This window comes from Podarcis melisellensis (genome assembly GCF_964234715.1).
Source record: "Podarcis melisellensis genome assembly, chromosome: 8".
In the NCBI taxonomy this organism is placed as follows: domain Eukaryota; kingdom Metazoa; phylum Chordata; class Lepidosauria; order Squamata; family Lacertidae; genus Podarcis; species Podarcis melisellensis.
Window position 1 is genome coordinate 60,721,637 of NC_138540.1, and position 13,146 is coordinate 60,734,782.

A 13,146-nucleotide genomic window follows, 5' to 3' on the forward strand; every position below is an offset into this window, starting at 1 on the left:
ATTTCCATACTGCAGAAGTAGGCAGTAGGCTGCTCTGGGACTTAAACCACAGAGGGCTGTACCTTTTGCACTATGTTACTCCAGAGTAAGAGTTTAGTCCTTCCCTGCTCTGAGGATCAACTGGAGACCCACAAAGCTAGATCCTTTCTTTCCACCCCCCGTGGGATGAAAGGTGGGAGCATGTCACGTGAGTTACCTTTGCCGTGAGAAGCTTCTATAATCCAAGTGCAGTTCAAATTGTTGGGGTAGAAATCCGGGAAGCCTGGAGAAAGCACGGTGCCACTGGAACCACGGACGTAGCCTCCACAGAGAGCTGTGATCAAGCAAGAGAAGAAGAGGAGACATCAAAAGCCAGAGCTCTCAGAGGTGGGGAGGGAGGAGCAGTTGCTTAGCAAAGACCCAAGCACTTTCCCAGCCACTGCCTGGTTTTCAACCTTGCTTGGGCTAGGCAGCCTGATGCTATTTATGACAATTTAGCAGTGCTGAAGGCACCTGCTTGAATTGTTCCACTGACTGAAGTTGTTCCACTGACTGAAGTTGTTGTCGTGGGCACATGTGAGGTAAGGCGATCTCATAGGTGGCCTCTGACACTGCCCTGTTTTTCCATTCTCTCTCAGTTAATTATGGTTTACTTCCACCTTACTTCCATGAGGTTTTAAAGTGTCCACTCACCCCAATTTTCTATTCATATCAGGCAGGCACCTTCTCTGCACTCTTTTCAGCACCGGCTAAAACATTTTTCTGTTTTGTTTGCACACATCTACTCAGGTATGCAGAAAGCTGGCCGGTGTTTTAATCTGTTTTTTAGCTCATCATTTAATTTAATTATTTTTCAATGTTTTAAAACCTGCTCTTAACTGCTTCTACCGATCATTTTGTTGTTTTGTGGCCTTCAAGTCAGAGAGGAAAGCAACAGAGAGTCAAGAGAGTGCTGGCACCTTCTCTGACGCAAGTGCTTCTGGTTTAGTATGTATAATCCATGACTGGGCCTGATGGCAATACTCTGCTCCACTCTGAACCCTGGCCTCATCCCCTGAAGAGTCAGGATACTTGAATTAGATAATCCTAATTCCCTAAGGTTTACACAAATAAGAATTAGTTATGGTAACAAGCGGAATGAAGAAAACAGCAAAAAAGAAGAGAAACATAGAAGCTATTTTGGAAACAAGACTACGAGCCATTTTACTTCATGGTGAGCAGGAGAGAAGGATGGATGGGGCCAATGGCATAGTGCTCTGTTGTTATTATTCTTCAAGCCCAGACTTTTTAGCTTTTCAACACTCAGCTCTTACCCTCACAGCTAGGAAGAGGCCTGCTCCACTGAAAATTAGGTTCGCACTCCAAAGCTTCACTGTCACTCAAGGTGTAGCCTGCGTCACAGCTGAAGGTCACCAAGGCCCCCACATAGAAATCGTCCCCATGTCGTTGCCCACTGACAGGAATCCCAGGGTCTAGGCAGTGGTCCGACTGGAGTTTTACTGCTGCAAAGAACACAGAGGGAGAGGTTTGGCTGCTGGTCCTGGGCACATATTTGGCCATTGAAAACATTAAACGCAACATTTATACTTATTTATTTGCAGATTTATAAGCCACTTCACAACCAAAAAATACTAGAGTGATAACAAAATAAGAGAAACACTTAAGTTTAATTGGATATCACATTGTCTTAAATTTACTTGCTTATCACATTGACTCAGCTTCAAGGTATTTGGAGGCAGAAGTGGGGGGTGGGGAGAGAATCACACCTCAGAGATAGACATAACTCTGCACAATAAGCAGGGATAGCCCACCCTGTTTCACCACCTGAAGCAAAATAGGGACTGCTGCCTCCTGGGCTGCCCTGCTGCACCCCAGTTCCACAGTACTTGGCGGGAACCTGGGTCCTCCTCAAAGTATAGCTGTTCTCTCGGCTTCTCCGTCTGAGGGCAGGGAAGATGAGCAGAAATGCTACATGCTGGAACCCCTCCCTCCAGTTGGTGGAAGTGTTGGGGTGGGCAGAGTGCTGACTCTTGCACTTCTGCCACCTGAGGTGGGAGCTTACACCCTGTGTCATGGGTGGGCTGGCTCTGTCAATAGGTAATGATTTTAGGATTCTGTCTTGGGCTGCAATCCTCTGTACATTTACTTGGGATTAAATCCCATTGAACTCAACGGATTTACTTTTGAGTAAATATGCATCATGTTGGGCTGCCAGCCGATCTTTAAGGGGACAGGGGTGCACTTTGGATATGAGGTTGCTTTCATTCTGATCTGGTAATATAACATGAAATGGAAAAAAGGCCTGAAACTATGCAAGGGAAACACAATGCAAATTGGGGTGGGAGCAGTGATCAATTACATATCATTGCATAGCATTTAAGGACTGAAAACAACAATAATTGTGAATTATGATTAGCTGCAATTCCTGCATTGCAGGGGGTTGACCTAAATGACTCTTGGGGTCCCTACCAGCTTTACAACTCTATGATCACATTTGCTGGGTTGATTTCTGCTCCAGAAGCAAACATTGGGAATTTCATTCTTTCATTTCTGTTTCTGCCAAAATTCTCCAACATCTTTAGATATAGGTTTCTGCAAAATGTTGCTCTTGTGTTGGGGAGAGTGTTGAAACTTAAATCAAACAGGGGAGCCAGCTAGTGAGAGATGGATCGTTCCTGATGTAAGTTTGATCAGGACAGATTATTTTTGTAAAATGCTTACTTGAGATCTTCAAAATAATATAGACTGAATCTGGTTTGGAATCAGTTTTCCCCAGCCTGGAACTCACCAGATATTATGAACTACAGCGTCCCATCATCCCAGCTGACATGGCCAATGGTCAGGGATGATGGGAATTGTAGTCCAAAAAAGAAAAAAAGGAGGGCATCTGGCTAGGGAAGACTGATCTAGAAAACTATGAGGAAGGATGATATCATCACCACATGACTGGACCCAGGAGCCAAAGAATCTATAAAATATTTCCATCACACTCTCATTTCCATTCAACACTAAGTCCCCACCCTACACCAAGCTTCATTTCTGAGTCCCCCATATACAGGCTGTGACTGGCACTAAAGAATTTCAAGGCCTTCTAACATTTGGTATCAATAGTGCAAAGCAAGCAAAGAAGATGAATGGGGGGGGGGCATATTCCAGACAGTTATAAGGAGTAATTTTATGACACTGGTGAGGGCGTAATTGCCTGCATTTCCTGACTTACTTTCATAGCGGATTTGAAAGCCGACATCAGAGTGGCTCTTGTCAGTTGTGAAGAGGAGGTAAAGGAAGTTGCTGGTGCTAATGAGGAACTGGGGGACCTGAGTGCCGTCATAGACGCCTATCAAGGGTGACGAGTAGGACTTGCCATCGCGCACTTCCAGTGTGTCGTAATTCACCTCCGTTTTAAATCTGCAATCGGGCGAGAGAAGTGCCTGTAAAAACAACAACTCCCTGCGTCCCCATTTGCCCGTCCCTTTCTTTTAAACCAGAGTTGCAGAATATTTTTCAGCTGATGGAGCCTCATGAGCTGCTTTCTGGGGCCTGTGTGCCAGTAGGGGCAAGGGCCAAAGATGAAAGTGGGAGGAACCACAGATACAAATCCTGTACAGTAGGCTGCATTCCAACCCCACAAAAGGCAGGTGTTCACACACACACACACACACACACACACACACACATACACCATACCAGGCTTGATCCTTGGCATCTCCAGGTTGGGCAGTGAAAGAAACCCATTTGAAATGCTGGAGAACCACTGTCTGCCAGTGCAGACAAGACTGACCTAAATGGAAGGTCAGTCTTGGTATAAGGAAGCTTTGTATGTTCTTAAAGGGGCAAAAGTTCATTTGAAACAGAATATTCAAAGGATCTCAAGCTTGCCACAGTTCTCACATATCTGGCAACCATACTGTTTTATTTTATTCTAAAATTTATTTTTGCATTTTGAAAGTGATTTGGTTGGAATAAATCATAATAGCACCCACCTGTCAAATGTAATTTTGATAGGGTATCCTGGCTGAGCTTCTATGACCCACGCACAGTTCAGAGAATCTTTGTAGAATCCAGGCCAGCCAGGAGACAAGATCATTCCACTTGGAGAGGTCAGATGGCCACCACATGGAGCTGTCCGCGTGTGGGGAGGGGAGCAAAAATACAAATGTTAGGCCAATAGATCAGTGCCAGCTGCACACCCACATTTATGCCCCTCCCCCACTTCACAGAAGGCTCCTAATAACCACTATTCACTTTCAACCCCAAATGTCCAGAACAGCCCCACATTTTTATATACCACCATACCAAATGGGATTCTGGAGAGGAAAAGTGGTGGCTGTCAACAGGCTGCCTCTCAGAATAACCTTGGCAGAAGTAAGGCCACACCTTGAGAATTGCTTAAATTCTCCCTCACGGTTGCATGGCCTGCAATGGTGCGGTAAAATGGGAACCACACATTATACACACAGTGTGTACAAAACTACACCAAAGTCATTTAGTTTGAATTGTTCTGAAGAGGGGGGAAATTCTGCTGGAGCATCTTCTTACCCCACATCTGACAAGCTGTATTTCCTCCAAAGTCTCCCCTTTCATGCTTGTGTTAAAAGACAGGGACCCATCTTCATCTGATCATCCTAACACTTCAGAAGAAGGGTAACCCTTATACAAAATATCTGATTAAACATGTGGGGGCTTAATATGGGGGCATGCAAGACTCACCCCCAATGTCACTCCATATGCAAAGATCAGAAGTGGAATTGGTAAACAGAGGGATGTTGGAGGTGGGCCACCCCATTTTAAGCTCACAATCAATCATGAGTATTGGGTTACGACAGAAAAACCTAAAAACAGTAATACTGTAGAGCAATCCAAACTCTCTTTGTGCCAGGCTGGTTTGTGCATGGATTGAGCAGAAGTGTCACTCCACCAGAGCAGAGCTCTCCCTTTCATTTGCCAAATGGGGCATTCCAGGCATAGGGAGAAGGTGATCCATTGGATCTTGAGTTGACCCCGCTCCTGTCACGTGATGGCATCAGCTTTGGTTGTTGTACTAGCTCCAGCTGGAGCTCCCTCCCCCTGCCTTCTGCCCCCATCTGGCATGGTTAGCAGAACTGCAGAACTGCAGAACTGCAGATATGTTATAGGTTGATCTTATGAGTGGTTCCTGGGTCTACTGATTCACACCTTATTTACCATGCTATTGTTAGAATTCCTGCTCCATGATTGCAGGATTGCAGTCATGGGATTTTTGTCTTTCACATGACAGAGTGAGAAGTGATGGAGACAGGATGTTTGAGGTACTATGTTCTGTGAAGTGGGACTATTGTCCTTTGCTCTTTTTCACTTTGCTGTCTGATGCTAGAGGGAGAGGGAGCCATGTTGCAGTGCTCTGTGTGTGTTTATATGTAAATAAAGTAGATTAGCCAAAATGCTGAGTTGCTGTGGTCTGTTACGCAAGTTGCGCAAACTCTACAGATCCCTAAGTGTGCCGGTGTCTGTTGGCATCGGTCACTGTGATGTTTGGGCAGAAGAAAGCTTTTGAAGCTCCTGAACAAAAGACCAGGAGAGAAAATGGCAGTCTGGCATGTGTCTCTGCCAGGGTCCTACTCAAGTGTAGGCTGAGCTCCTCACAGCTACATGGCTCAAAACTGTCCAGTGGCTCAGAACTGGAGACCTGGTGCCCTCTAGATGTCCCATTTGCTCTAGTAAGCATTGGCAATGGTGAGGGATGATGGAAGTTGTAGTCCAGACACCCCTGGAGGGCACCAGATTGCTGCTCCTGCTTTAACTATTCTGTCAGGAATGGAACAGTTGGAAAGGGAGCACCTCTGCCACATAGTGAGCCCACAAAAGGATGCTTCTCTTCCCAATATAAGAAAACAGGAAGCAGCTGTACACTGAGCCAGACCATGGGTCCATCAAGTTCATTACTATCTATGCTGAGTGGCAGAGAGTTTTCCAGGGTTTCAGAAAGAGAACATTCCTTGTTCTACCTGCAGAGAGCCAATGAGGTGTACATGTGAAGGATTTAGGAAATATCCCTATAAGAGTGTTCATATAGTTTCAGAGAAGCATGATGTCCTTATAGTGTGATGTAGTGGTTAGTGTGTCAGACTAGGACCTGGGAGGCCAGGGTTCAAATCCCCACTTGACCATGAAGCTGATGGGTGGCCTTGGGACAGTCACTGCCTCTCAGGGCTGTTGTGGTGTTTAAATGAGGAGAGGGAGAACCATACATGCAACCTTGAGCTCTTTGAAGAAGAATGTGGGATACAATAAATAAATAGCTTCCCCATATTAAGGACATAAGAAACTGTCTTATCCAAAGCCAGACTATTGGCCCATCTAGCTCAGCACTGTCTGCACTGACTGGCAGCAGCTTTCCAGGGTTTCAGTCAATAGGTCTCTCTCCCAGACCTACCTGGAGATACCAGAGATTGCAGCTGGGAACTCCTGCATGCAAAGTTAGTCTTTCCCCAAAGGCAGAAACCTATAAACTTTGAGGTGGGCCCACCTAAGTGATTCTGTCCCACCTGCAACTTTGTGAAACCACACCAGAGACATTTCAGTAATCTTAACATTTTGGCTGATCTTAATTTTTCACATGATGAGGACAGTCTAAATGTAATTCAAATTTTATTGGCTGGCAGGATGTGCATGGAATCAGATGACAAGTTGGGGGGTGCCTAGAATATCTATAAGGGGTGGGGAATCACTCATCTTATTGAAGCTTCTCTAGCCTCTACTGAAATTCGCAGATGGGTGGTGTAAAGAACAGCTTCCAAATTCTATACAGGTTTCCTTTTAGCTTTTGTAGAAACCCGGGATAATTTTTGGTGGCTACGCTATCCTCTCTCCCGATGGAATCTCAATCAACCTTGCTGGTTCTCTCTGCTGATTTTTTTATTCAAATGTCAAACAGCACTTTAAATATTCTAGACAGACTTCTCCCCTCTTACTTAATTAAAAAAGGAAGCTAATTAGGACTCACATTTAATTGAGCTCACACTGGAGGGCGAGTCAAAGGCGAGTCAACGAGATGGGCGATAAAGGAGTACACGTTAATATTGGTGGGGTTATCAAAGCTTCCCAGAGATGAAAAGCAGTTTTAATTTTTTTTTGAAATATATTATTCATTTCCCCCCACCACTTAAAGAGAAAGTGAGGAGGTAGGAGTATGCAATATTATACCAAAGGCAGTGATGGGAGGAGGGGGAGTAAAAATTCACATTAAGTGAATTAAAGTAATTAAAATGAGTAAACAAATAAAGCCACAGGCATTTTCTGACAGTATTGATGGTATTCTGGAATAGAAATGAAAGAGAAGAGAGCAAAACAACAAATTCCGTCATTCCAGTAACTGGATGAGAACTACCGCCTCTCTGGCAAGCTATCACAGTATGACCCACTGATGCAGTTCATCATCTGATACCTCAGATAATTGTCTGGCGCTTCCTGGCATTCCAAAATGTGGAAGGTAGAGCATGTCTACTTCATCCTGCCAAATGGTAGGGCCAGCTCTGTTCTCATTAAATCAGGCATGGGCAACATGGGGCCCTCCCAATGTTGCTGGACCACAACTGCCCTAATCCGCAACCACAAACCATGCTGGCTGGGGCTGATGGATGTCTGGAAGACCACGGGTATAAGGTGCACTAATTATGTAGGAAGGTTAAATCAGCTTACATAAGATGAATACAGGTGACCAGCTAAGCAAGGGTCAATTGCAGGAAAGTGTCTGTGTTTCTAAAATGTGTGCTAATGGGCAGCAACACAGATGGTTTTGGTGGGCCTTTGTAGTATTTTTTTCCTGCTGTTGTTGCACCCCCTTTAGTTACTGCCTTGTTCTGGTACTATGAAGCAAGGACAGATCCCTCCATGCATCAGGGTATGGTTCCTAATGAGCATCCCACACTTTGTGATGTTGCCCATTGACATTAAAAACTCGGAGAACCAATTACTAGAATTATTTCTCAAGAATTTGGCACATCTGTATTCAAACGATTGCAAAGATATCACGCACTGGCATCTTTCTCAGAGAATAAAGGGCAGGCGAAAGCCTTTAAATTTGTAACAACTTATTTTCATTTCACTTGGTTTTCCTGTAACAGAAAATGTTAAGGCTCGCAAAGCAGCTTGCTGGAGCGGGGATATGTTCTATCAGAGACTTTAATTTGCTATCACTTTAACTGCTCTCTCTCTTTCTTTCTTTCTTTCTTTCTTTCTTTCTTTCTTTCTTTCTTTCTTTCCTAAATTGTATGCCCGCAATGCAGAGTGATGGATCACAAGATATCTAATGTCAGCATGCCAAAAGCTATGAGCTTCAGATATGTCCTAAGGCCATTGATAAGCTTCAGATCCATCCCTTGAACAAATCCCTGAAAACTTTACTCTGGTAGCGGCAGCCATGTACATCCAGACACTGAGGGTTGTATCCAATGCCCTTCCTGCTCAGAGTAGACCCACTGAAATGAATGAACATGAATAAGTTAGGTCTATTAATTTCCACACTCTGTGTGTTGGTGTGAATATCAAGCTCTGGAATAGTGCACAACTATTTGGTGGCGCTGTGGGTAAAACCTCAGTGCCTAGGACTTGCCAATCGTCAGGTCGGCGGTTCGAATCTCCACGGCAGGATGCGCTCCTGTTGCTCGGTCCCAGCGCCTGCCAACCTAGCAGTTCGAAAGCACCCCGGGTGCAAGTAGATAAATAGGGACCGCTTACTAGCGGGAAGGTAAACGGCGTTTCCGTGTGCTGCGCTGGCTCGCCAGATGCAGCTTGTCACGCTGGCCACGTGACCCGGAAGTGTCTTCGGACAGCGCTGGCCCCCGGCCTCTTAAGCGAGATGGGCGCGCAACCCCAGAATCAGACACGACTGGCCCGTACGGGCAGGGGTACCTTTACCTTTACCTTTATTCTTAAAGGGTCAGAAGGTAAACACTCTTACTCAATTAACCAGAAAGATAAGAAAAGGGTACATTCACCCCAACAGTTTATTAATGTGAAGAGTAAGACTTTCTGTATACTACCACTGCAAAGTTTGCACTGTGGACCAGGAATGGAGCTTCCCTATGCTGCCCTCTAAAGTGTGGGTGGGGCTCTTTTAGCTGCATAAGGAGCTACACTAGGAGAAGGAATTCACTATTACTATATAGGATGTTCTACGTGCATATGTTAGAATATCCAACATGCAATTTTCAAAGATGGGTTGGATATCGGTAATTGCCAGCTGATTATGCCAAACTTGCTGCATCTGCCTCCATTTTGGCCCATCTCTGCCCCTGTGTCAACCTTTTGTGATTGCTAAAAGGTAAAGGTAAAGGGACCCCTGACCATTAGGTCCAGTTGTGACCGACTCTGGGGTTGCGGCACTCATCTCACTTTATTGGCCGAGGGAGCCAGCATACAGCTTCCAGGTCATGTGGCCAGCATGACTAAGCCACTTCTGGCGAACCAGAGCAGTGCACAGAAACACCATTTACCTTCCCGCCGGAGCGGTAACTATTTATCTACTTGAACTTTGATATGCTTTTGAATTGCTAGGTCAGCAGGAGCAGGGACTGAGCAATGGGAGCTCATCCTGTTGTGGGGACTTGAACCACCAACCTTTTGATTGGCAAGTCCTAGGCTTTGTGGTTTAACCCACAGTGCCACCCGCGTCCCTTTGTGACTGCTAGGCCTCTAATTGTTAGCCATCTCAAGTGGGCCCTGAGGGTAGAAAGTTTGAGGACACCTGTACTGCTGTCATTTTCTACTGATCCATCTTTGGGAATAGCTAAATTTCCTTGTTTTCTTGTGGCAAAGAGCTGCATAGCTCTGTTTCTGTCATATGAAGTAAATACATCTGTTCTGGAGATAGTCTCACAGCCTTCCCACTTAGAATTTGCTATAAATAGAGACGTCTGTTTTCTTTTATAGTTTTCTCTTCCCACTTCCATATGCCTCTTACAATTTGTTTTACTCATTTGCTGCATGAAGGGAGGGGGGGAAATCACATGCATGGGTGCATTTAAAATAAATCCATATTTTAAATGCAATTTCTCCCAAAATACACATTTCCAAATGTATCGTCTCCTCAAAGTACGCATATTTATACACATTTTATTTCAAAACACACATTTTGAATTGTATGTTGAAAAGCCTTCTGAGGGGGGGGGGGACCACTTGAGAAGTGTGAAAGCCATCAGAGAAACAAGTTCAAATCCACACCCAGGCGAGTCTGTACTGGAAGAGGCAAATATCAAACTCCTCCAGGCCCCCTACCTTGTCTGTACCCCAATCAAGAACATGGCATGCCAGTTTAGCAGCTCACCTTCACATCTCAGCACGGAGTTGTCCCACACCACGTTGCCTTCCTTCAAGACGCAGGTGATGGTCTCCGAGCCATGTGTCCTGATGAATCCCTCATCACACAGGAAGGACACTGAACTGCCAAGCTGCAGACTGTCACCGAAACGCTTGCCATTAACTGGCACACCCGGATCAGGGCACTCGTTGTGTCTGAAGGCTGGAAGGAAGCAACAAGATGGCAGATGAACAAAAGCATTTCCCTTCCGGTGGAAGTGCAAATAACCAACAGCTTATAGGCAGTCTATATTCATGGATCTTTCTGCAGTAACAAACCAGTCTGTAATCCTGGACCCAACGCTAGTTCTTCTGGCCACCGAAAGTGACTTACATCCCATCTTTGTTTGCAAGGAGCTGCTAGCTCTGCCACTGGCTACAGCCAGACTCAAAATTGCCAAACAGTGAAAGTCTGCCTTAGGTTCATCTAGGATGGTTTGAGAGGGTGTGAGATGCTGCCTTGTCTGAGTGTTTAAACCCATCACACGAGGGTTCTAAGAGGGGTGGTAAATCAAGACCATTTTGGTGTTTTAGGGTTTCTGTTTACAGTGGTACCTCGGAAGTTGAACGTCTTGCAAGTCGAACGTTTTGGCTCCCAAACGCTGCAAACCCGGAAGTGAGTGTTCCAGTTTGCGAACGTTCTTTGGAACCCAACGTCTGACGCGGGTTCCATGGCTCCCGATTGGCTGCAGGAGATTCTTGCCGCGCCTTGGTTTCTGAACATTTTGGAAGTCGAATGGACATCTGGAACGGATTCCATTTGACTTCCAAGGTACTACTTTATATGCTTTATAAATTAAAATAGAAGGCTGCATCACACATGCTTCTATGTGGCAAGGCTACCTTATCAATATTTGACTCTTGCTTCCAAAATGTCCTGTTGTTGAATCTAGGCTCCCATCAGCCCTGAATATTGGCCATGGTGCCTTCACCTGATGGGAGTTTAAAACAACTGGAAGGCACTGGATTAGCCACATCTGTGTTAACTGAATGGTTTTCAAGGGCAGCCCCATGCTGAGTTTGTTACAGTCATCTAATCTGAGAACAATTCCAGAAAATGACCCCTGTGACACAGCTCAAATAGCAAACTATATTCACATTTTCTGTATGTTTTGGATGGAAATGTGCAGGCTATCCCTCCTCCATAGTAAATTTTACTGGGCTTAGCATAGCTTTGCTGACTTCCCTGAAAAATTCACAGACTTTTCACCTGGCTTCCTATATACAGTCGTACCTTAGTTCTCAAATGGAATCAGTTCCGAAAGGCCATTCAACCTCCAAAAATGTTTGAAAACCAAGGAGTGGCTTCCAGTTGGCTGCAGGAGCTTTCTGCACTCAATTGGAACCCGTGGAACCCGCGTCAGATGTTTGGCTTCCAAAAAAGATTCACAAACCAGAACACTCACTTCCGGGTTTGTGGCGTTTGGAAGTCAAAACATCTCAATCAGAAGAAGAAGAAGAAGAAGTGGAGGAGGAGGAGGAGGAGGAGGAGGAGGAGGAGGAGGAGTTTGGATTTGATATCCCGCCTTTCACTCCCCTTCAGGAGTCTCAAAGCGGCTAACAATCTCCTTTCCCTTCCTCCCCCACAACAAACACTCTGTGAGGTAAGTGGGGCTGAGAGACTTCAAAGAAGTGTGACTGGCCCAAGGTCACCCAGTAGCTGCATGTGGAGGAGCAGAGACGTGAACCCGGTTCCCCAGATTATGTGACTCTTAACCACTACACCACAAGGGGTTCGAGAACCAAGGTATGACTGTAGATGCTTAGGAAACTGACTTTGGTGCTGGGAATTGTAGTTCTGTGAGGGGCACATGGCAGCCCCAATTAACAGAGACTGTCTATGCACCATACATTTAAAGAACATATAAAAATGTATAGTGCATATGCATCCTCTGTTAATACATTACCAAACCATTTCTTCACCTCTCTAAATTTGCAACAGCAACTGCTTTGCTGACTAACACCCAGAGAGCAACCGCTCAATCCATGATGTGACCCAGAATTACCCCTCTGTTCCCAGTGGGGTGAACAAATTCCACATCCTCACTTCTAAACATTAGGCATTAAGCCCCTGGCAACCTCTCCCCACAAAACCCCCCAACAGGTTAGGTGACTTTGATGAACCTGTCCCCTAATCTAGCCCAGCAAATTATTTTTAATAATAGCCGGTTTGCAGTTGCCAACCAGAAATACCATTAATTTTGCAGAGCTGTTAACCACTGTTATAACAAAGGTCGTTCATCACTCCTGCCAAGCCAATGTAATCGTGTTCTTTAGAAAATTATAGGAGAGCGCGTGAGAGCACATTGCTATGGGAAGCTGGCATTCATGGCTCAAATTTAAGAGGACCCAAAAATATTTCCTGCTCTGTTATTCTATGCAACAAAGTTTATCCTTTCATTTATGCAGTGCCTGGCGGTTCTGAGGGTATACTCAAAGCAAGCACAGTACATTGGGGCCATGTTAATTCAAACAGTAATATTTGGGGCACTAAATAAATATGCAATGAATATCTGGATTTTTCTCCAGAAGTGAAAAATCACATATTTGCAGACTGCTGCTAAGTATTCTTGAATAAAGTGACAGGTTTCCAAATATTTATGGATCCACACGCAAAAATGAAGAAAAAGAAGAAAGGAAGCTGAGGCCACATCCACAACACACATTTAAAGCAACCTGAAGCCACTTTAAGCAGCCACGGCATCCCCACAACATTTTGGGGGGAGCTGTAGTTTGTTAAGGGTGCTGAGAGTTGTTAGGAAGGTCCTATTCTCCTCCCAGAACTGCAACTCTCAGAATTCCCAGGGAAGGGGGACTGATTATTAAACCACC

At 45.1% G+C, this 13,146-nt stretch overlaps 1 protein-coding gene across 9 annotated transcripts in view; it reads right to left on the bottom strand.

Annotated features, from left to right (window-relative positions):
* CSMD2 (CUB and Sushi multiple domains 2) overlaps positions 1 to 13,146 on the bottom strand; it is a 489,690-nt gene that overhangs the window by 134,421 nt on the left and 342,123 nt on the right. For all 9 annotated transcript variants that reach the window (XM_081921160.1, XM_081921159.1, XM_081921158.1 and 6 more), the window contains 5 exons: positions 10,283 to 10,477; positions 3,963 to 4,101; positions 3,200 to 3,387; positions 1,293 to 1,481; positions 197 to 313 (listed from right to left, as the gene is read on the bottom strand). In XM_081921160.1, coding sequence (XP_081777286.1) covers positions 197 to 313; positions 1,293 to 1,481; positions 3,200 to 3,387; positions 3,963 to 4,101; positions 10,283 to 10,477 — 828 coding nt within the window. The remainder of the gene's footprint in view (positions 1 to 196; positions 314 to 1,292; positions 1,482 to 3,199; positions 3,388 to 3,962; positions 4,102 to 10,282; positions 10,478 to 13,146) is intronic.